The sequence below is a fragment of the Cheilinus undulatus genome, linkage group 21, assembly GCF_018320785.1.
Source record: "Cheilinus undulatus linkage group 21, ASM1832078v1, whole genome shotgun sequence".
Classification (NCBI taxonomy): Eukaryota; Metazoa; Chordata; class Actinopteri; order Labriformes; family Labridae; genus Cheilinus; species Cheilinus undulatus.
The window spans coordinates 3,265,061-3,289,449 of NC_054885.1; the positions used below are offsets into that span (position 1 = coordinate 3,265,061).

Below are 24,389 nucleotides of genomic sequence, written 5' to 3' on the forward strand. Positions count from 1 at the left end.
TGTGGTAAGTAGGTCAGAATAGTGAGAAAAAGACTAATTAGTTTGTTATCAAGTGAAACTGGTGTCATATAAATGGTATAGTCTTGTCATTTTAGGGCTTTTGTAATAATTTATAAATTTAAATCTATTCAAATTCCCTTCTTAAATCATAAATAAGTTCTGATATTTGTTTCTTAATCGTCAAACTGGCTTCCAAAGCTACAGATTTGTCAGCAAGAGGTTATTTAATATATATTTTTTCGTTCAAACAATAAATATACTGATTTTACAACAAACTCTTGTTCGCTAGCTGTAGCGTCAACGGGAACTTGCGCTTTAGCTTTTGTTTCCGCTGGGGTTTATTTACGTGGAACACCGCGTTCACTGGACGGAAGGAGGAAAATATCGAACAATTAGCGGCTAAACTAGGTCAAAAACAGCCTGTTCTCCGGGATGTTTTGACGCTTTCTGTGTTTGACAGTGCACGTAGCTTCTTAGTAGCCTTGCTAAAATGTCTTCGGATTATTTTAAAGTGTTCTAACGTATTTTATTTACTGTTAGATAGTTTTATTTATTTTTTATCCTGGTTTAAACATGGAACAGAGTGGCAGCGTCCCCGCACATCTTGTTCACCGCCCTGACACCAACGGTGGGTCTGACATCTGTCAGCATCATAAACAAGATCTTTAAAAACATTATGTTAATGGTTTCATGTTTTATTTTTAGGCCGTTCGACTCTATGGAGGAACTGGTCCGGGTTTTGGTGAGTGTCTACAACCAATGTCTGGTGTACTGGTTAAATTAGTTACCGTGTAAAATGTGAACTTTAATTTTAAGTTATTGATGAATACATATTTATAAGCTTGTTAGGATATGACAACTAAAATATAAACAAAAAGGCATTTACGAAGACTCCTAAATCTTTTAGCAGTTGTTCTAACTACGGCAAGCACAGCTTAATTCGGCTGAAGTCACCAGTTAGCACGGTCACTACTTAAACCATTACACTGGTAGAGAACAGAGCGGCTTTTCTAAAGAGAAACTTATTCTAAAGGTGTTATGAAAGGTGACATAACAGATGTATTACCAACGTTAACAGCCTTTATTTGGAAAAAATAAAACTATAAAGTTTTTTAATTTTCCGGTTGTAGTCGAAACTGCTTCAGCCCGCTGCTTCCTAATGTTCACACTGAGTAGACTAGACCAGGTTTTCAAACTTTGTTCGCCCAAGGCACACCATATTTAAATTGATATAAAATAGACTTTTTAAATAATGTTACAGTCAAGGTGATCCATAAAGGGGAGAGCCTTCTGGGCCCAGCCAACTGGGGGATCATGGAGGTGGAAAAATTGGGCAATAAGTGGCAAAACAAAATCAGAAATGGGCGAAAATTGGTTAAAAAAAAAAAAGTGGCCAAACAACAGGTTAAAATTGGAAAAACTTGTTAAAATAGAAGGAAAAATGGGTTACAAGTGGTCTAAAAGGGTTAAATGTTGTAAAAAAGTGATAAAATGTGTTTAAAGTGATTTAAAAAAGGGCAAAATTGGGCAGAAAAGTGGTCAAACAAGGGCAGTAGTGGGTGAAAATTTCCAAAAAGGTGAAATAAATGGGTTGAAAGTGTCAAAAAGGTGGCAGAATAGATCACAAGTGGCAGAAAATTGGCAAAAAAGGGTTGAAATTGAAATAAGGTGGTAAAAGGGGGTTAAAGGTTATTAAGAAGAAGTAAAAAAGTGGCCAAACAGTAGAAAAATTGGCTGAAAAGTGACAAAAGGGTTGCAAAGATGGTTTAAATGTGGCAAAACATTCCCCAAAAAGTGGCAAAAATATGTCAAAAGTGGTAAAAAGAAGTGGCAAAATGGATTAAGCTGTCAAAAGAACCAATCCAATCAACCCAAAATTAGCTTGCCATGCTTTTTCAGCTCTAAATTATGTAACTGTTAGCCAGGATGCTAGCACCAATGCTACTGATCCAACACACATACGCTGATATCATCAATAAATCATAATTAGGGAGGGCCCATTCTCTGTTTTTTTCCAGCCAGATCTGTGGGCAGGCCTGGCTACAGTAGGCTACTTGCCCTAAAGTCACAGTAGTAACGTGCGGTTGTACAGGTTCCCAAGGCACACCTAGACTTGCCTCAAGGCACACTAGTGTGCCCTGACACACCATTTGAGAACCACTGGGCTAGACTATACACTTTGACATAAATGTAAAAAAGGAACAGAAACCTTTGGTTTGCTGTTTATTCAGTTTAAGAAATGAAACTGCCTCCTTTTGGCTGTGTCTGTTGTTAATAAGGTAGAAGAAGAGTTGTTTCTGCTGCCATACTACATCTAGATTTGGACTGTTGTGAAATATTGGCTCATGGGAAAAGATCATGTTTCATTATCAGTTCTAGATAGTAAGGCCGTCTAAATTTTCCACCCTCAGAGACTCATGGAACTGCAAAAAGAAACAAAGTGTTTTGTTTCAGGTCCTGGTTTATATTTTAAAATTTCACCTGTGGTGGACTCAGGATGTTTGAGGAGCAGGGGTGAAAATAAGAAGGGTACCTTCAGTGTGTAGTGGGGCACCAACACACAGAAGTTGTACTCATAGTACTCATGTACTTATAGTTGAACATTTACAGTAAAATACTTATAAATCCCCCCCATGTCTAAGAAGAATTTGAGCCCCCTCAGGGCCGACACGTAAAAAAAATAGTGATATTTTGTGACCAAAATTAACATAAATTTTAATTATTTTTTGTGCAAATCCAACAATGTAGCCCTCAGGACAGACAGAGCCCTGTGCCCCCCTGAGATCTCTGGTGCCCCCCCTAAGGGGGTCCAGGACCCCAGGTTGGGAAGCAAGGTACTACACCACTGTAATGAAACAGATGAGGAATTTGTAACTATTTAACTATTTATGTCACAAAAATAAATAAGAGAGGACGTCAGTGAATGTTGATTCAATACAGAAAAGTTGATGGCACTGATCATCAACTGGAGGCCCGGGGGCCATATCAGGCCCCCCAAAGCTTCCTGTCCTGCCCTTGAAACATCATTAAATCCAAAAAAAGGAGGAAAAGAAGATGTGGTTTTAAGAGTATCCTTTGGCTTTGAATGCCTGCAGCTTTTAAATCCATCCCACAAACAATTAACACCGAATTAGTTTTAGGATGACTTCACAATGTGATCTGTTTTTACTGAAATCAGTAGTAGATATTTAAAAAAAGGGTTGAGGTTGGCAGAAGTGCTGCAAAATGACCAGATAAAGTGGTGAAAAGGGGTTAGAGAGTAGCAAAATGGATTGTGGAGTGGCATAAAGGGACCAAAATTGGCAGAAAAGTGGTGAAAAGGGGTTAAAATCTTTCAAAAATTGGGTTGAAATGGCAATAAAAGGGGATAAAAGTGTCAAAAATTGGTTAAAAATGACAAAAAATAGTGCAAAAAAAGTTATGGATAGGGATAGGCAGTGGCCAAAAATAGAAGAAAAGTGGCAAAAATGGATTTAAAAAAAAGTAGCACAGAGGGGGTAAAACATGCAGTGGTTCAAAATGGGTTAAAAATTGCAAAAATTGGGTTAAAGAGGCAAAACGTATCAAAAATGGGTTAAAAGTGACAAAAATTGGTTTTTAAGTTGCAAGAATTGTTGAAAAAGAATGTAATGAAAAGGGGTTAAAAAGCGGCCAAAATAGAAAAAAAGTGGTACATATGGGATAAAACATGCGTGAAAAGTGGTTCTAAAGGGGTTAATCCTTGCAAAAATTGGGTTTAAGGGGCAAAAAGTAACAAAAATTGGTAACAAATGACAGAAAATAGTGCAAAAAAGTCATGAAAAGGGGCTTAAATGGGTTAAAGAATTACAAAATTGGGTTAAAGAGGCAAAGAGGGGCATAAAATATCAAAAAGGAGGTAAAAGTGTCAAAAATGGGTTAATACTGGTGCTTCATGACAATTGTGGAGGGCCCGTTCTCTGGGATTTTCAGGGGCCCAGCCAACCCTGTTGTCAGGTCTGTCTCCTTGTGGCCTGCTGCATTATAGATAATAGGTATAGATCTCACTGGTAATGACTAAAATGTCCTGAGTTTTGAAAGAAAGTACAAATACTACTGCAATAATATTTCAATCAGACCAAAATATTGATTTAATTTTTGTTTATGTGAAAGTCGGGCCCCCAGAGTTTCTGTCGAGACTAAATCTGGCCCTTGTGCAGATGTACTTGATGACCCCTGGTTTATGGCACTCAACAACATTTGTTCTCTCTAGTATTGGGGTTCCCAAACTTTTGGGCCTAGGACCCCCAAATGAAAAGGTCAGAGACCAGGGACCCCACCGTACCTTAAGATGGGGAAGCACTGTTGCACACGGCCGTGCACATTTAAGAAAAGTTGTGTGCAGACTTACATTTTAAGGATTTTTCTAAACTATTACTTTGATGTCAGCATAAATCTCACAGCAGTTAGCACTGGTGCCTCACATCAAGACGGTTCCTGGTTTGGTTCCTGGTCAGGGCCTTTCTGTGCTGAGTTTGCATGTTCTTCCTTTAAAATTTAGTAAATAAGTGATATGATCACCCAACACATGGTTCTGGATTCTTCTATTTTTGTTTTGAAAAGTATATTGATAGAGTTAGATTTATACCTTTATATTACTTTATAATATTCACTTTAAACCATTCAGTTTGTCCAGCAAAGTTTACATTTATGTCATTATTGTGTGTTTGCATATTGTAAGCTTTTTAATCCTGGGATTATTTATGTGATCTGTCTCTTAAATAAATAAATAAATGTTAAAATTGTATTAAAATGTAATTATCTGTGATCATGACATCCCTGTTGAAAACCGTGCATGTATAAGAAGTTATCAGAGTAACCTTTCATCCAGCAGCTCGGTCATCAGTTTTTGATGCATCTGTTTACTCTGCCTTATCTGTCTCTCTTCCGTTTATCTCCTCAGGCTGCTCGGATTGTGCAACAACTTTGCGTATGTGGTAATGCTGAGCGCTGCCCATGACATCCTGAAAAAACAAGAGTCAGAGAACAACACAGCATCAGTAAGAGGACTGAGTCTGTCTGTTTGGTAGCTTTTATTCAGAGCTAAGGTTCTGTACTTTAACAGTCTTTAATACTGCATTTTTTAAATCAATTAATAGTCAGAAAAAAGCAAAGCTGTAAGAAAAAAAAAGATTTTATGTCGTGATCTTACCTGCAGCTGATGGGAGGAAAAGAGAAAGTGATCCATTCATCCCGTAGAGATGCAAAAGTTAAAATATTTTATAGCAAAAGAGAGCAAAAAAAAAGTCTAAAATGCCTGAAAAAAACATAAACCTTTTGGTATCAAAGTTTTGTGCAATTCAAACACTGTGCAGAAGGTTGCCTGCAATTTTTGTTAGCTGAAATATAGAAAGAACCCAGTATTTTATTTTCTATTTTTATTTAACTAGAACAAAACCTCGTTGATATTAAATGTTTTTCTGTTCAAAATTGTCCTGGTCAACAGTTAACAGAATTTTAAGAGCAGATTATTAAGTCGGTGCGTAAGACTTCAGTTTTTTCTATGTCGTCACAGGGTTCCAGCAGATCCTTAAAAGTCTTCAGAAGTCTTATTTTCAATAGTTAGTGGTCTTAAATTGTAGATGGCACCTTGACTTCGGTGCGTCTATATCCAGTCTCTGTTTTCTACCTACATGCGATTATTTTAATCATCCTTTTTTATATGTTTGTGATAAATTTCACTGTACTCTATATTGATAGAAATGAGGCATTAAATGTGCAGGAAATCATTAAATTTGGGTATTAATGACCAAAATATCTCTGTTTTCCATCAACTGACATTTCATCCACAGGGCATTGAACCAGATAATCCAGTCCAGTGTACCAAGGAATCGCATGCCTTTCATTTTTGACTGTCTGCCACATAAAGTGTGGTATTAAATTTTATCAGCTCAGGTCTTTAAAAAGGTCTAAAAAGTCTTGAATTTCACCCTTAAAGCGTGTAGGAACTCTGTATCAGAACACGATTGATACTGTTAGATTTTTTCCTGTATTATTTCTAGGTGTAAAATCCTGGTATCATGACAAATCTATAAAATTAACTTTTTCCTTTTTTTTCCGCTTTCCTTTCCAGGTTTCAGGGACACTGTCCGTGGATTTCCAGGGTGGAAACAGCAGCAACAGCAGTCGCTATGACTGCAATCCTGTCTCCACTGCGGTAAGTAAAGTCACACCCACCGACCTCTGAATGTCTTTAATCAGGTTATACAGAGGCAAGGAATAACTCATTTTCTAGGTTTTCATGAAATAAAGCACAAAAATATTTCAGATAGAGCATCAGAGGTTCCTTTCAGAACACATTTCATAAAAGAGAAATGAATTAGGGTAAATTGCAAAGAGCTGTGTTCATGTATGACCTCTGACAGAGGCAAAAAGTATTTAAAGTAAAGTTGAACTGGTGATTATGAGGTTTAAGGGACTTTTTTGCCAACCAAAAATATTTTGTGGAATATTTTTTAGTTTTTCTCTAAAGCTCAATGGAGCAGTTTTGCTGCACAAGTGCCCAGTTCACTTAAAGTGCTCTCATTTTTCACATCTTTGCCTGATTTTTACAATAAAAGCTAATCATTTAAATGAAAAACTTGCATGATCTAAAATGCATTTCAGTCAGTAAAATTGTATTTTTAAGCTGAGAACTTTTATAAAGTTAAAGAGTAGATTTGCACTCCTGATTTAAGTTTAAATCATGAGGACAAATTTTCCCACTTCAGATGAATGTTCAAACTAGGGCTGGGCAATTAATCGTAAATTAGATTAAACCGCAATATGGCCTGCTTCAATTTTCAAATCGCAAACAGTGCAACATTTTTTTGATCTGAAATGTTTCAAAATACCAATTTGATACAATTTTTTGCAGCAGAAATTTTAAGCTCTACACATTACGCATACTTAAGTGTCTTTTTTTAATATAAAATCCTAATTTTCCTCTTTGTGTATGTGATTTTCTTGAACAAAATGAAAATAACATAAAAGATTGTCATCGCTTCAGCTTAGCAATCAATATCAAATTAGGCGTATGAGCCAAAATCACAATTAGATGTATTTTTTTTCAAATCTTTCATACCTAGTTTAATTTATCTAACATTGTGCTGTGTATAATATAAAATTATTTATTGCTTATGTCTGTTGAATAATACATAAGATAAGGAATCTAAAAATAATCACATATTAAATCGCAATCACAATATTGGGCAAAAAATCACAATTAGATTATTTTCTCAAATCGTTCTGCCCTAGTTCAAACTTTTCTTGCACCTTAACAAGAAAATTAAATTAAATTAAAATAAACTTTGAGACAGAAGGAAAATATAACTTCTTTAGTTTTACTTTTGATGTCACAGGACTCTTAACAATAAAACATTCTCCTTTATTTATCTGAGTGATATTTCTGATGTTTTCCTCCTCAGGCTGTCCTGTTGGCCGACATCCTTCCAACGCTCGTCATCAAGCTGTTTGCTCCGTTTGTCATCCACAAAATGCCTTATGGGTAAGATCAGAGTTATTTTCCTATTTTATCTTTCTTTTCTTTTTTTTTTTTTTTTTTGGTCTTATTTTAGTTTGTCTTTGTTCACCAGGTTTTTTGTCTTCTATAACTGAGCGCTGTGGTCCATTTAGTTTATTTTTATTCTGAGCTGCTGATGCTAAGCTCACTCACTGTAAACTAAGTCACTAAGGGGTTAAAAATAAAGTTACTTTACTTTGCAAAGCTGGTGGATTGTCCAGATTCCATGGCTGTCATCAGATGGAGCTATCTCCTAGTGCTTAAAGCTGATTCATCTGTCCTGGTTACAGAACGACAGGACCAATCAGAATCATTTAAGGAGAAAGAGGCAGTGCCGGTGGGCGTGGTTTAGTTGAAGCGACTGCAAGCCTGTAAACAATGGCGGCCTGTAGAGATTAGCATGGATGCAGCTATAGCAGCAGAACTGGACAGGATTTCTGTATTGAAAGAAGAGCAGAGAACCAGACTGAAGCTTTTCTTGGTTTTCACTCTTCTCCTAACCGGCTTCAGCAAGAGTTTGATTCACCAGCCAACGTCACATAAACATTCTCACATCTGTTGTAGTCGCTCTATTGTTTTCATCTTTATACCTCTCTGGTTTAACATATCAACAACATCTGTAAATGGAAAACAACAACTTCTTTATTTTAGGGCTGAGAATATTTTAAAGGGGACATATGCAAAAATCACTTTCTCAGGCTTTTCTAACAAAAATATGTGCCTTTGGCCCGTCCACAATCCCCTCAAGTACCAGAAAAATCCATTCCCTGCCCCCTCTCTTTCTTCACCTCCCAGAAAATGTGTGCTGAGACAAGCTGTTCTCAGATTTCCCCTCATGGTCAGGGGCGGAGTCAGACAGCTCGTTAACATTTAAAGCCACAAACACAGAAACACACAAAAAGCTACCTACTTCAAATCTAAAAGGTCAATTCATTGTTTTAGAAATACAAACTGTTTTTTTTTTTCAATTAAAAAAGTTTGATTCCAACTTAAAGGGACAAATATTCATCTATTAAGTCAGTAAGACTCCAGATCTTTATTCTTCAGATTTATTTCTGGGCTTTTTATCCCTTTATTCATAGAGGAGGACAGTGGATAGAGTTAGGAAAAGGGAGAGACATGAGGGAAAGGAGCCACAGGCCGGACTTGAACCCAGGCTCATCTGCTCCCCAACTTACCTCTAAATTTATGGTTTTTATGGCCAACATCATTCAAAAAGGGGCAATAACTGCAACCAGTTTATTGTGGATTCTTTCAGTTGCTGGACTGAGCTTTAGAAGAACTGTATAAATAAAAATATCATCCTTTTAGGCTTTTGCACTTAACAAGCATGGAGCTAAACTGTTTATTTACCTCCTTCATTCTTTCCTTTCTGTTCCAGTTTTCGAGTTTTGTTCTGCTCCATCATGGCGGCGACAAGTTTCCTCCTGGTGTCGTTCTCCTCAGCTGTGTGGATGAGCCTCCTCGGTAAAGAACACACCTCTAAAGACAGAATCCAAACTAACTTTATAGGTTTTTTTTATCAATTATGGTGGTGTAGCTGGATTCTGATGCTGTCTTTGTATGTTCATCCAAAAGCTTGATCCAAAAGAGCCAGCTGGACTTGGTTCAGGTTCTTTTAAAGGTTTATTTTTTGGGCATTTCTGTGCCTTTATTAGATAGAGGAGGACAGTGGATAGAGTCGGACACAGGGACAAGAGCAGGGGAGAGGCATGCAGTAAAGGGCCTCAGGCTGGATTTGTACCCGGGCCGTCCGCATACAAGGGGCGCACCTTAACCACTCGGCCACCTGCGCCCTTTGGTTCAGGTTCTTGAAAGTGATTCTTCATGAAACCTCAAGTCCAGCTGCCCCTTTCAAAAATTGCTGATGGTTGAGTTTTGTAGATAAATCTCTCCATCTTTAGCTTTGATCTCATTTCCTCTAGTCGGATGTAAACAGTCATTTCACAGAAATATGTTATCATGATCTGCTGCAGGCATCTAACCTTAAAGTTTAGGTTCATGTGCTGATGTTCAGTTTTTACTCTTAAAGTGAGAGGAAGAGGAAGAGTAATCTAAACAGAAGCAGGTTTAGAGACAAACTGAGAAGTCTGATTCCTGTAAAGCTGAAAGAACATCATCACAGCTTTTATCAGGAGTGTTTCATCCCTGACAGCTGAACAGGTCAAACATGACATCTGACAAAATGAGGGTCACTTTGTACCAGACCTGTGGAGTCCTGAGAAGACTTTCTGCTCAAGTGTCCTCTTCAAATGTCCCTTATGAGGCCTGTTAGCACTGGTTTAGAGTCTTTATAGTCAAGGCTCATCTTAAGTCTAAATTCAATAAATCTCTCCTGAGCGTGTGTGCTTTCATCCATTGTTGATTTCTTTGTCAGGGACCAAAAGTAGGAAGTTAGCTGAAAAAATATAGTTCTCATGAAAGTTTTTCTGGTACCTCCACATCCCTTAAGGCAGTGGTTCCCAAAGCGGGCGGTGGGCCCCCTCCATGAGGGTGCGGGGTTATATAACAGGGGAGGAAGTCACCTCAGATTCAACAACTTTATTGGAGTTTAAGTCCAAGACAGTCAGGGTTTTGGATTGGAGGGGAAAAGGAGGAGTAGTGAGGCACAAGAGTCTTTGCCACACTTTCTCCTTTTGCAACATCCTACCTGTGTGAGGATGTAGCAAAAGTCTGTAGCCTCTACATTAGAAAGTCAAACAACAACTGGACATTAAAAATGAACAGAGATTGACAGTCTCACTGCTGCACCCAGAACTCAAAAAGATCTCTAGCACCAAATAAGCCCCAACAAAAGTTAGGGAACCTCTGCCTTGAGGAACTGAGTATTGTTTGTTAGCTCATATTATTTAAATATTTTGTTTTAAAGTTCGTGTCTCTGCCCGTGTTCAGACTAATCCGTCTCTCTCTCTCTATTTTCAGGAGTGATTTTTGCCAGTGTCAGCTCTGGACTCGGAGAACTGTCCTTCCTCTCTCTCACAGTCTTCTTCAGCAGGTAAACTGTGATCTTTACACATTTCATTGTCTACAGTGAAGTCATTTCATGTTTTTTTTTTTAGATACTTCTTCATATTTTGACAATTATTTCCATGTTTTATCTGTTCTTTCTTGGCTGCACTCCTGTAAGATGTGTCTTCTTACTATAACTAGCTTGTATATTGGTATATTCATGTTTTTCTACTGATGAAGTTTTTCTAAGTGTTGGCAGAAAGTTAACTAGCCATGGGCTGTGGTCAGACCCCATCAGAAAGTTCTGGATTATGTGAATGCCCCCTTTGAAATAGACACAGGTTTTCTGAGCTGTACTGTCTGCTCAGTGGGTGAACCTTCCAACTACACTTTGTTCCACATTGTTATGTAAATTGGATTTTAGTGTCAAACATTCAGTTTTTGTTTTCCAGTTAAACTCATGGATGATGTTGTGTCTCAGGGCTCTTTGGATCACTAAAATCAATCTAACACACCTGTGATCATTAGTTTGCCAGGTGAGCCCAATTAAAGGAAAACTACTTAAGAAGGATGTTCCACATTATTAAGCAGGCCACAGGTTTCAGCAATATGGGACAGGAAAAGGATCTTTGCTGCTGAAAAGCCTCAAATAGTGCAATGTCTTGGACAAGGAATGAAAACATGAGATATTTCAGGAAAACTTCAGCGTGATCATCGTACTATGAAGAAATTTGTGGCTGATTCAGAGCACAGACGGGTCGGTGCAGATAAAGACATAATGAGGAAGGTTTCTGCCAGACAAATTCATGGGATTAAGAGAGCAGCTGCTAAAATGCCATTACAAAGCAGCAAACAGATATTTGAAGCTGCTGGTCCCACCAACCTCAAGGTGTAGGATCCTCCAGAGGCTTGCAGTCGTGTATAAACCTACTATTCAGCCCCCCCTAACCAATGCTCACAAGCAGAAACGGTTGCAGTGGGCCCAGAAATACAAGAAGACTCATTTTCAAACAGTCTTGTTTACTGATGAGTGCCGTGCAACCCTGGATGGTCCAGATGGAGGAGTGGTGGATGGTTGGTGGTTGGCCACCATGTCCCAACAAGGCTACAGGGAGGGGGCGGAGCCATGTTTTGGGCCAGAGTCATGGGGAGAGAGCTGGTAGGCTCCTTTAAAATTACCTCAGCAAAGTATATAGAGTTTCTGACTGACCACTTTCTTCCATGGTATAAAAAGAAGAACTGTGCCTTCCATAGCAAAATGATCGCGTGCATGACAATGCACCATCTCATGCTGCAAAGAATCTCTCTGTGTCATTGGCTGCTATGGGCATTAAAGGAGAGAAACTCATGGTGTGGCCCCCATCCTCCCCTGACCTTTAACCCTGTTGAGAACCTTTGGAGCATCCTCAAGCTAAAGATCTATGAGGGTGGGAGGCAGTTCACATCAAAACAGCAGCTCTGGGAGGATATTCTGACATCCTGCAGAGAAATTCAAGCAGAAACTCTCCAAAAACTCACAAGTTCAATGGATGCAAGAATAGTGAAGGTGATATCAAAGAAGGGCTCCTATGTTAGCATGGAACTTGGTCTGTTAAGATGTTTTTGATTGAAATAGCTTTGATTTCAGTAAATATGACCTTCAACAAATGACCATTTTCAGTTCTTTACAACCTATAAAATGTTTTAAAACTCTGTTTTGCATAATAATGTGGAACAGTGCATTTTGAGTTTTTTATTTTTGAAAAAAGTAGATAGTTATCATTGGGAGGTTTGCTCAAACAAAGTTAAATTATGCTCTAAACATTGATGACTTGAAAATTACACTGACTGTCATTTACATAATAATTTGGAATGCGGTGTAGTGCTTTCATTCTGCAGTGAAACAGAAGCGTTGTGCACTGACAGCTGTGAGACAAACAGTTTTTCCTCCATGTTGACACAAGTGGAATCTCAACATTTCAAACATAGATCTTGATTTAATTTTGTTGCTGACGCTCACTTAGTGAGACGCACTGTAATTCAAATACTGACAATCATAACTCCTACTTCAAATATATTTTTTGCAACCTTTATGTTTTCTCAGGAACGTTCTGGGAGGCTGGGGCTCAGGTACAGGTGGTGCAGGTGTCGCTGGAGCCTTCCTCTACTCTGGTCTCACCCAGGTCGGCCTGACGCCTCGGGTCACGCTCCTCATCATGCTGGTGGTCCCAGTCATGATGCTGATAAGGTGAGTGTGGAGGGAAAAAAAATCAAACTTTATTTTACTTAAATTCAGACCTGTACAGCAGTGGTTTTAACTGGTCTGGCCTCAGGACCCACCAAACCAAGACACACATTACTAATATTTTCAACCAATCAGATTTAAACATTGATAAATAGTGCAGTTTGGACCTCAGACGCTAAAACACAACAGGACAAGGAGTCGGAGCATTTCAGAGTTTTCATGAAAAGAGAAATGAAGGACAGCAGCCCAAACCTATCTACCAGGCTGTGCATGAATAATTCTGCTGTAAAGTTTGCTGTTTTAATACGGAGCCTGATAGAAATCAAACATTTTAGCAGATTTTTACAGGAGCTGCAGTTTCTGATTCTCCTTGTCAGCTTCTTTTTTAGACTTTGAGAGTTACTGCCTGTTTTTTTATAGCCATCCTTATAAACTTGATATTTCTGCGTCTTCAGGAGGAGTTTCTCTAAATTCAGCGCTGTTGACCTCCACTCATCAGTGAACTAATGAGATTTGAAAGATGTACGAGTGGATAATTCCTCTGTTTGTTCTGCTGTCATGAGAAAAGTCTTCTGACGATCACATGCTCCTCAGTAAATGTTAAATGTCCTGTGTTCTCTATTGTTAATGATACTGAAGCATCTTCTGTTTTAATAGTCACATTTATTCAGCTGTGTTTTAGGGTAAAGGGTTCTCTTAAATATGAATATTTTAACACTAAACTAAACATAACTCCCATTCAGGCCACATCCTGGTTTCTCCTTTTCATTCCTCCTCATTTTACTGACTATATCGTCACTCCTCTGTTAGTTATTTCTTCCTGCTGGATCCCCCGTCTTCGTTGCCTCAGTGGAGAAACAAGGTGACAGCGTATGAGGCGGTGGGCTCAGAGGAGAGCGAGCGGTTGATTGACGGAGCAGACGAGGAGGAGAAATCAACCACAGGTACACGCCACAAAGCCTACCAACTTTCTGTCCCATTCTGATGCTCGGGCTGAACTTTAGCACATTGTTGTCACCGTGGGACTGTCAGCGTTGATGCATTAATCGTGATTAATTAAGGTCCACAATTAATGCAACAATTGCCTTTAGTCACGATTAATCACATGCTTTATTGTCAATTTTTAGCACACTTTAGTCCAGCTTCTCCCTGCAGCCACAGGGATGTAAAATAAGTCCACCACTTCTCCTAAATGGCTAATTTCACTTTAAAAATTCAGACAGCTCAGTGCAAGAGTCAGAAATCATCTGAACCTTCTGATATCAAGCATTTATCTTTTTACTGCCCATTTATTTCCTTTTTAATCCATCACAACTTCTTTTTTCTTTGGTTAAATGCCTGCAGCTACCACTATTCTTCTCAAATTCTCTGACCAGAAACAAGCGTATCAGCTTGAAGCTTTGCAAGGTGAAGGCTAGACATGAATTTTGGACGATCTGTCTGCATTGCACGGTTAATTTTAATGATCCAAACAAGTAAAATCCATGCCATGTGCAACCATACATAAAAACAAAGCAAATACATGTGCATTAAAATAATTTAAAATGTGAAAATGTATTATTGAGAAGTGCAAATAAGCCTGACTCTCAGAAATGCACTTACTGCTAAGTTAACCAGCAGAGCATGCATGCAGCAGCTCTCCGGGCTCTGCTTTAATCTAATCAGATCATAATCAAACATTGAGCTATTCTGGAGGAGGAGGGGGGAAATCTGATCATAAATGTTTCTTTAAGGAGATAAAATGAAGCTTAAACTCTAAATGAGTCACCTCGGTGCCCTCAGCTCTTTATCTCAGTTTATTTAGCCTATGCTGGGTTTTTTTTACAGAAGCTTGTTATGTGCACATTAGAGGAGATAAGTCGGTCCGTATGAGGGAGGGTTTGTGTGGGGACACAAAGGAGATAAATCTGATTTTATCTGCTCTAAACTACATTAAATCTGATATCCAGGGTTGGTATGATGGAAAAAGGCCAAACAGATAACTAATCTAGCTTTACCCTGTAATTTTGATGCTCTTAATTTGCAAATTGTCATGTCAGGATACTTGATTACTGGTGGACTTTAGGCCACATGTTTATGTGTATTTAAGCTGATGACTCAAAGATGCATAAGTCTGAAGAAGAGCGTGCTGGCTCAAAAAGTCACATGGTTGCAAATAAACGCCTGATACAGCAACTCCTAGGTGTGCAGACCTTTTCTCCTTACCTCTCTCCCCCTGGACGTGGACTTTTTGACCCCCCTCTCAATCAGGAGGCTGACCAAAACCTCATGCCCATCTGCTGTCAGCCCAGTGAGCAGTACTCTGGCCCTCTCCCTTCCTTCCATAGACTCTTGACTGAACCCAGAACCTGCAGACTAAATAATGCATGTTTATATAGACTTTATGCATCACATTAACACTCATCAGATTTTATCTCTTCTGTTTAAAATCAAACAGTCTGTTTTACATCCTTCATAAAATTGCACTTTCACCTGACAATCAATAAACCTGCACATCTCCACGGTTTCTCCTTTTTTAGCACCTTTGTATATACTTTCCTGATCTTTATATTGTATTTTTTATTTTGCTGCTATATTTTCCTTTAATAATCTATTTAGGACTATGGCCTCGTAATATTTTTAACTTCCTCTGTGCCAGTGTGAGTCAACCCTGCTCAACCAAAGAGCCAAATTACTGTAAAAATATCTTTGCAAGAACCCCAATCTAAGGGTGAAAAGTGGTGAAAAAGATGTCGAAAAAATGGGTTAAAGTGGTGATAAAAATCAGTTAAAACCGGAATAAATGATGTAAAAAGTGGCAAAAACAATGGGTGAGAAGAGCAAAAATGGTATAGAGTGGCAAAAACAATGGCTGAGAAGTGACAAAAACAGGGAGGAAAAGTGGCAAAAACTGTGTGAGAAGTGACAAAAATGGGGAGAAAAAATGGCAAAAAAATGTGTAAGAGGTGACAAAAATGGGTTGAAAAGGGGCAAAAATGAGTGAGAAGTGACAAAAATGGGGAGAAAAAGGGGCAAAAAGGGGAAAAATACAAATTGCAAAAAGCAGGATAAAAGAGGCAAAAACTGGTGATAAAGGACAAAATGGGCTAAAAGTGGCAAAAATTGGGGGAAGCTGTAAAAATGGGCTAAAAGCATCAATGGATTAAAAGGTGCAAAAAGGGGCAAATAAGAGCAATAGAAAATAAATAAAGGTTGACAATTAAAGCCTTTTAAGTGTGGGAAACAAACTGATTAATGCGATTTGCAATGAGGAATTTCTGAGGTCAAAGTTTCCATTTTTCAAGATTTTCTGGGGATAATATTTCAAATTATGACATAAAAGAGCCGTTGACTATCATTGCTTTATGCTACTTGTTTTGCATCTAGTACAAGTCAGATTCCTTAATTGTAAAAATCGTCTTGGCAGTAAAACTCGATTCTGGTTCTGAAAAGGCAGCTTTCGGGTTGTTAAATGTGATTTTTCTCATTCTTCACACCCTTTCATTTCAGTTTTGACAGCTAGATTTCCTTTTACTTCATGTATTACTGCTTAGCTTGAGAAATACAACTAAAAATTTATATTTTATTATTTTTGACTACATGGATGAAGCTCAGCCAAGCTCTGAATGATGAGGACCCTGTTTGATTCCTAACGATCAATCTTTTGTCTTTCTGAATGATTTTTAGAGGCTTCTTTAGTAAAAACTGTCATTTATGAGCATAATTTTGCTAAAGTGTGTTTTGTTACTGAATAACCACACAGTGCATGCTCTCTTTCACCTGAATGTACCAGAGGAATGGACTGTTGGACCGCTCACCTTCACAGAGAAGCTTCAGGTTATCAAAGTGAGTCTACTCTCATATCTAATGGAAACATCAGGGTTGGAGGATTTGTCTTATTACACTGATAATCCTCTTGTTTTCTGTGAGCAGGGTCTGCTGAAGTTCGTGTTTCCTCTGGGACTCGTCTACTTCGCCGAATACTTCATCAACCAGGGATTGGTGAGCTCTCTTCAATTTGATTCACCTTTTTGATGTCCCATTTAACGGAGATTCCTTGAAATGTGTTGTCTCATTTATTTCGTAAATAAGCCATCCAAACCTACCTCTTATGTGGAAAAGTCATTGCCCCCTTAACCTGATACCTGGAGTCTTTCACATCACTGTGGAGGAATGTTGTCTCACTCTTCTCCTTTTCTTTTTCCAGATGGAACTTCTGTATTTCCCTGATTTCTTCCTGTCCCATGCAGAGCAGTACCGCTGGTCAGTTAGCCTCCCTTTAAAACTTCTCCTAATGATTTCTATTGATTAAATTATTTTAGGATGTAGACTTGGATTTGGTTATTGATCAACGTTGTGTGTTCAGGTATCAGACTCTGTACCAGGTGGGCGTGTTGGTGTCTCGGTCGTCTCTCTGCTGTGTGAAGATCAGGAAACTGTGGGCGCTCTCTCTGCTGCAGGTGAGAAACAGAGGACAAAAGGTGCAGACACGGGGATAATGATTGTCCAGAACAGTGGTTCTCAATCCTTTCTTGATCAAGGCGCACCAGATCCATATTTATACAACACTGCCTATTTAAAACGTTCAGGCAGGCCACGGGGTCAAGCACTTGAGATCAGCTGATCTGATTTGCCAGCTAATGACATTCATGCAGCCATATTTAAACAGCTCTAACCTGGCTATGCTTTGCTGCTCCCTCTCCAAGCCACTTTTTACAGCCCTCCTCCACCCCAGCTCCTCCTTCCCAGGACAGCCACAAATGAATAACAGCGAAGTGCAAATTTACAACTGCCAATAAATAACAACTATTTATGACCGCAGATCATGCATTTCTTGACAAAGTGGTCCTGACTTGTATAGCTGCAGTAATTATGTATGGTTGTACAAATTGCTATGGCACACCAAGACTTGCCTCAAGGCCTGCCGTTTGAACCACTGGTCTAGAACATTTAGTTTGTGCATGTTATGACAAAAAAGTCACTAAAGTGAAAGTAAAATGTTTGAATTTTCAAAGTGAGTAGCTTTTTAGACCCAGTAATAACTTCAGAGTTATTAATTTTGTTGCTTTACAACCTATGAAGATGAAATCCACACAGTATTGATAAAGGAAAAAAGAAATGTGTGTTTAAAGCTTCTTTTATTTGTAGTTCTTTTAGTTTTTTTCTTCATACAAAGAAAAACTAATTAGATACAAAGCTGTTTAGACTATAAAGGTTGTCAGTCGTTGTTGGTTAAGTTCCTGATTCCCCTGACTCTCTCCGGCTCTTTGTCCTCCTCAGGTGGTGAACGCCGCGCTGCTCCTGTTTGCAGTAAAGTACCAGTTTCTCCCCAGCGCCTGGTTGGTGTTTGTTATCATCCTCTATGAGGGTCTGCTGGGTGGAGCCGCGTACGTCAACACCTTCTACTTCATCAGAGAAGAGGTGAGAAGCTGAGAGCTGCACCTGAATTCATAATGAAGTTTGTTCAATCCTTTGAAATTGATATATTCCTATTAAAAACTATACTAAATCAAGTTAAAGAGGAATATATTGACAAACACAGAGGTCTGCAGGACTCCTTATATTTATGTAGTTTAGTCCTTTAAAATGTAAATATTTCTGTTAATCTTGATGTAATATGAAAACTAGAAGTGCCAAACCTTGAATTTATTTTCAAGAGAAAGCCAAGGCTTACATCTGTAATATCAAACTTTAAAGTAATAATTGTATTATGACATGTTGTATAAAAAAGGGAAAATTGAACAGCTGGAGAAGCTCCAATTTTGTTGTATGAGATACATTTTTGATCTTTTTTTTGCCCAAAATGCAATGAAAAATCATGGAATATTTCCCCCATGCATTCAAACAAATTCCCTAAAATTTACATGAAAATTCAGGAAAACTGTGCAGGAACTCCCCCTAGAATTTCCGATCATATTCACAAAAGCATACAAATACATTTCTGAAATTCCCATGAAAGTGCCTAAAAATTTTAAAGCCACCAACCACAAATCAAACTCTCCAAAATACAAATTTTCCCTATACTTTTCATTGAAATTCCTGCAAATTTAAAAAACGATTCCCCTTAACATTTCAATCAAATTGCTTGAACTTCTACAGTAATTCTGGACAATTTTCTAACTAAATTTAAATGGTTGAATTTATCACTATATTCTAGGAAAGCCAGAATGTAATATCCTCATGTGTGCGCGCAGAATCTCAGGTTTAGCCTCCTGACAAACAGCCACAACATGCTAGCTTTCCCTCCTGTCAGCCCAATCAGAGGTATCATTTTTAAATTAGGCAGTAAACATATTTATTTCTGCAGAAAAACTAACATTTTAACATAGATTATTAATGCAGACAGCCTCTAGTAGACACTCGAGGAACTGCAGCTTTTTCACTTCTGCAGTGGCTTCGTCTGTCAACAGCAGAGGTTGCTGCTTGGTCACCAGCCTCTCTCTCCTCCATTTTCTCTTTCTTCAGCTGTCCTATCCTATAAAGGCAAAAATAGCCTAAAAATAACTTAAAAAACGTAGGCTCAAGCAGAGGATTTCAGAGGTCTAGGCATTGTTGCAAGCCTCTATTTGTCTTAAAATCATCACCTAGAAGAGCTGTAGGATTTCAAACAGCTGTGGTGTGTCTGTTGTTTATCCTCACGTGTCTTCCTGTTTCCTCGCAGACGGAGGAGCGACACAGGGAGTTTGCGATGGCTGCAGCCAGCGTGGGAGACAGTCTGGGCATCGCTCTGGCCGGGCTCGCTGCTTTCCCCGTCCACAGATACTTCTGCTCCCTGTGAGCCGCCCACACAGCCGGCAGCTCGATGATTAAGACATACGTGGGAGAGCTTGGTTTGAAGGTTTATTTATACCTGGTATCAGAGACTATCAGACTTCCCTCCTACATTAAACACAGGAGAGAGGGGGAAACATCTAAATATAGTCCTAATGAACTAAAGTGGAGTTTCAGGTATCTGAACTTTGATCAGATTCTTATTCTTCCAACATGTTTTTACATTTAGGCCCTGAAATTTTAACATGGTTATCTTTCCTTTACATTATATCAACTTAATTGTCCCTAAGGGGAAATTTACCTTAGACCTAAGTGCAGAAAAACCACTCAGATCTGTGCAACTTATAAGAAAACAAAAATACTTAGGCAGCCATGAAAAGACTTAATCAAATAGACTTCCATATGCATTATTTAGAAGAAAGAATAATAAATACAAAAAAGACCAAACTACACGTTTTTATTGTTTACATTTGCAGACTGGCTCATAACTTTATTCTCTGCAGACAGAATTTGATTATTTTCATTTAGCTTCATTGAAAGCCTCCTTTTCAGCATGAATACTAATCGCAGCCTCAGCAGATGAGCCAGTAACATAAAAAAACTGCTTTTGCACGCACATCAGTACATATCCTGCTCTAAAGATACTCTTTATAGCTCTTTTTCTGTACATTGCTGGGATATTTTGGGAGTATAAGCTGCATCTCCTAGTTCTGCTCCTGTACAGAAGTGAAGCCAGATTTTTCCATGTGATCGCATGTGCTAGAAATGTCAAAATATTCAGTACTTGGACACTTTTTGTCTTTATAAAACGGTACTGTATTTGTTATTTTAATGATCTATAGAAGGAAAAAGTACTGAGACATTACACATCTACATCTGTTTGATAGGACAGATGCATTAAAGAGGATGAATCCATCAAAAACTGCAGGAAAAACTCCTGCAAACTTAAAGTACCTTTATTCTTTGTTAGGTTAGTGTTGTTACTTTCCAAATTGTCTTCCAAAAAAAAAACATTTTTATCTGAATAAGATCAAAATTTACCCATGGCTAAAGGTCAGTATATATTTCAAACTAAAAGCAAAACAAAGAGAAGTTTGTTGAGGAAAATCTCTTATCTTAATTGCTAACTGTAGCTGAGATTTTAGGCTGACCTCACACTGGATGATCTACAAATCGTAAATTATTTCATAAACATGGGAGACACATGCATAAGAGCAGTTTAGTTCTCATGTGATAGTCCTCTGAACGCACACACGAGAAGATTCACGGTGAGACCAGTAGACCAGGTATGGGAGCGTATGCCGGTTCGGCACTTCCCCCGTGTCAGCCCTGGTCCTGGACTGCTCTGGTCTCCTGATGGCCATCCTCCAGGCCTGCTCCAGGCCCATGCCCCATCTCTCCAGGTATCCTCCCACCTGACCTCTCCACGATGCACACGGTCACCCTCAACGTCTAGACCTAATTATAGAGTTTGCAATTAATTCATCACAGTTAATCCCATATGTCGGTCGTTTTGAAAAGACTGCATGGCTGCTAGTTTTAGTAATAATAGTAATACAACAGAATGCTTCTGAATGGCATCAAAACTTCCCTCTAGCTTTTGAAACAAAGAAGTGTAGAATGAGGGCAGATTATTTATAAAATTTTAACTATTGAGATTAATCGGCATGCATTTTTAATCGCATATTTAACCTCTGTGATCGATTCAAATTTTACCACCACTAATAATACAAAAGGAAGACCAAAGAGAGGAAGCACTGCTGGGGTCTTTTTCCTGTCGTACTCAGGTGTTCTTTGAAACGTTGGGCTTGCTTTGCACAGTTTGTCTGTGCCTTGGATTGTTTTTCTGAAAAACGGTTGCAGTTTTTTAATAATTTGTTTTTTATTTTACACCGTATGAAAATCATGCATCCACCGCTTCACAAAATTAACTTGTACACAAATTATTTTGTTTTACAAAACATTTATAAAATACAAAATAATTCAGAGTCAGATTCAGACAAATTTATTTATCCCAAATGGCAATTCAGTTTTTGCAGTCTACCCAGACCGTACATACAACCACAAACAGCAGAGACAACAATAAATTAAAGTCAGTACGTGACAGAGATGCTCATTGACACATCGACCCTCATGTGACCCCTTTAGTAACGACACACTCAGGGTCAACTGTACAAATGAGCCCAAAGTCCACATACTGAGACATCCACAAAGCTCCAAACACACAGGACGGCTTAAAAATGTTTTAAAACCAGCTAAAACCGGTTAAAAAAAAACCTGTTAAAAAAAGGTAAAAGACAAGCCAGGTAGAGCTGCTTTGGGTTGCACACTGTGAAGCGCCCCGGAATTGATTATAATATAAATAATAATAATAAAATTATAAATAATGACAAAATTGAAAAATAGTGCAATTAAAAATTCTATTAATTGCAATTAGCTACCAAAATTCTGTTATAAATTGCCTTTTTCAAATGGTTTGACAGCCATTGTTAAATTTAGGAGCTTCTTTATATTTTGAAAAATTTTCCAAATTTTGATTTGAGATTTAACAACATCTACGTTTGACGAGTTTGCATTGCATGTAGAAAAGTCCTTTAGAGAATCACCTCACATTCATACTATCAGCTGACACCAGAGCCTGAACTTTAAACTTTTACTCTAGAATAGGAAGTCAGATTAGTACTTCTGTTTTTTATTTTTAGTGTTTTAGTGTTTAACACAGCTGGACTAAAGAAAAGATGCACTTTTGGCACTTTTGCATTAAAAATAAACTTTAGGAATACTGTAAACAATAAAGAGCATGGTGATGGGTACGATGATACTGAAGTATTTTACTTTAATGGTCAGATATTGCAAGCAAGGAATAATTTACACACATAATACTGGTTTGTATCAAAGCCTTAACAATTTTGAGTGCTCTAAGATTTTTAATGTGTTTTTGTCACTTCTGATTAAATACTTTGAATTCTTTTTCAAGCATTTGCAACTTTTTGATTCCTTTTATTTTTAAATCCCATCTGAGACGTTAACAAAGCCTCAGAAGATTAAGTCGTTCTGTTACCTTTTTCTTTCAGTACCTGGTTGAATCAGGGTTGTTAGCTTACTGATGATTGTTTTCCTTTTCACTGACCGTTCATGTCTAATCATAATTGAAATAACCAAAAGTGCCCTTAACTGTTAGTTCCTATGAGCAACTCTGAAAAATACTTTATGTTGATGATAATTTTAATTTTACACAGGTATTAATCAGGAAAAAGAACTAAATCCAGCTTTAATAATTCACTTTTCAACAGTCAGTGCCCTTAAAAACTTTGTAGTAATAAAATAAAGTGTTTTCTTTCAAGATGTGCACATTCCTGCTGATGTTTTTATTATGTTTTATAATCTGCTGCTACTGATGACTTTTTGAAAACAATTTATGTTTTTCAGCACTTAGTTAAATTGTTTTCATTGTGGGGTTGTGTTTAAACTGTCATGCAAAGTAAAAATGTGAATAAAATTTGAAGTGATAATAAAAATGTGGTCGATATTTTATAATCAGTTTGAACTTTTCTGCATTGTATCATCATAAATAACATTAGTAGTACTTGCTGTACCTGCTTTAACCTGCTTTACTTAGTTTTCTAAAAAACGATTCAGTGTTGTTTTTCAGTCAAGAACAAAAGTGGTGAGATTTTACAATCACTGAAATCTGTTTTTGTTTACATTTTACACAGCATCCCAACTTCATTTGTGAGGTATTTATTAGGCTTGAAAAATCTCAATACAAGATGAAGCCTTGTCATCAGTGTTCTAAGGCAGTGGTTCTCAAAATAGGGGTCAGGACCCCATTTGGGGTCGCCAGATGCCTGAAAAAACAATATTTTTTAAATGTTTTTTGTCACTATTATTTGCCACACATTTTATCTCTTTCCCTCGCCAATTTTTGCTAATTTTAACCCATTTTTGTCATTTTTAATCTGTTTCCAGACTTTTTTCTGACTGCTTTTCCAACTTCTAAACCAATTCTTGCTGCTTTCTGCCTATTGTTGTCTCTGTTAACCCATTATTATGGATTTTTACCTGTTTTCACCCATTTTTGCCCCTTTTAAGTACATTTGACTATTTTTATGCACATTTTTGCAAGTTTTACCCACTTCTGCCAAGTTCTCTGCCTTAGTTAACCCATTTTTGCCAGTTTAAAACACTTTTCTCCACTTTTAAATCCCATTTCACCAGCATTTCCACCCTTTTCTGCCACTTAAATCCCCTTTTACCACTCCTTAAGCCTATTTTTTGCCATTTATTGCTGCCTCTCTTATCTATCTTTTGGTACCTTTTGCCTTTTCTACTTCTTTTAAAATCCCATTTCACCACCTTTTCCCCCATTTTTTGCCATTTTAACCCATTTTAGCTATTTTCAATCCATTTTAGTTCTGCTTTTAAGAAAAACGATGCACATTTAAGACTATCGACTACAGCACAAATTAATAAAAAAAGATATCTGTTGCTTTGTTAAGAATTGTTTTTATTCAGGTTGAATATTAATATGGTTATTGCAACTTAACTGTAGAGTGGACCATGGTTTTGCTGGGCCCCAGAAAGCGCTCCCATTTATCCCCCCTTATGTGCGGCCTTGTCTGCACATGACTATTCTTAATTGTGTCTGTGTTTAGCCACCTTCAGGTCCAGTGGTGTCCCCTTGTTTTTCCTGTTTATTTGCTAATTAGCTGTAAACCTGGGGAAAAAGTCAAAAATCTTTATAAACACTTATTTATAAAAAAAAAAAAAAATTGAAAATCTTTGTAAATGTTGTTTTTCTTTACCAGATTCTCACAGCTTCAATGAAATCTTTCACAGTTTAGCCTTAAAAAATTAAAGGTGGCATATGTTAAGAGGGAGACACCTTTAAAATTTCCTACATTGCCGTTTAGGGCCACCGTATCAGAGAAAAAAACATGCTTATGT

The 24,389-nt window shown here is 37.8% G+C and overlaps 1 protein-coding gene across 2 annotated transcripts; it reads left to right on the plus strand.

Moving 5' to 3' along the window:
* The first annotated feature begins 361 nt into the window (after positions 1 to 361).
* cln3 (CLN3 lysosomal/endosomal transmembrane protein, battenin) lies at positions 362 to 22,418 on the plus strand. Of its 2 annotated transcripts, none has more exons than XM_041777957.1 (15): positions 362 to 628; positions 706 to 742; positions 4,922 to 5,018; positions 6,092 to 6,175; positions 7,425 to 7,504; positions 8,901 to 8,986; positions 10,442 to 10,514; positions 12,552 to 12,695; positions 13,503 to 13,636; positions 16,435 to 16,517; positions 16,605 to 16,673; positions 16,879 to 16,934; positions 17,038 to 17,131; positions 17,952 to 18,092; positions 19,333 to 22,418. In XM_041777957.1, the coding sequence occupies exons 1-15, from the start codon at positions 574 to 576 to the stop codon at positions 19,447 to 19,449; spliced, it is 1,350 nt and encodes a 449-aa protein (XP_041633891.1). In that variant the 5' UTR covers positions 362 to 573; the 3' UTR covers positions 19,450 to 22,418. The 2 variants fall into 2 exon arrangements, with proteins under 2 accessions (XP_041633891.1, XP_041633892.1); XM_041777958.1 differs by having other exon boundaries at positions 16,465 to 16,517.
* The last annotated feature ends 1,971 nt before the right edge of the window (positions 22,419 to 24,389 follow it).

What these genes read in the sequence shown, in the direction of transcription:
- cln3 (XM_041777957.1), top strand. Translation starts at nt 574, where the DNA reads ATGGAACAGAGTGGCAGCGTCCCCGCACATCTTGTTCACCGCCCTGAC. An exon ending in TGTGTGGATGAGCCTCCTCG is followed by an intron (nt 8,987 to 10,441) that starts GTAAAGAACACA and finishes CTCTATTTTCAG; the next exon opens with GAGTGATTTTTGCCAGTGTC. An exon ending in TCTACTTCATCAGAGAAGAG is followed by an intron (nt 18,093 to 19,332) that starts GTGAGAAGCTGA and finishes GTTTCCTCGCAG; the next exon opens with ACGGAGGAGCGACACAGGGA.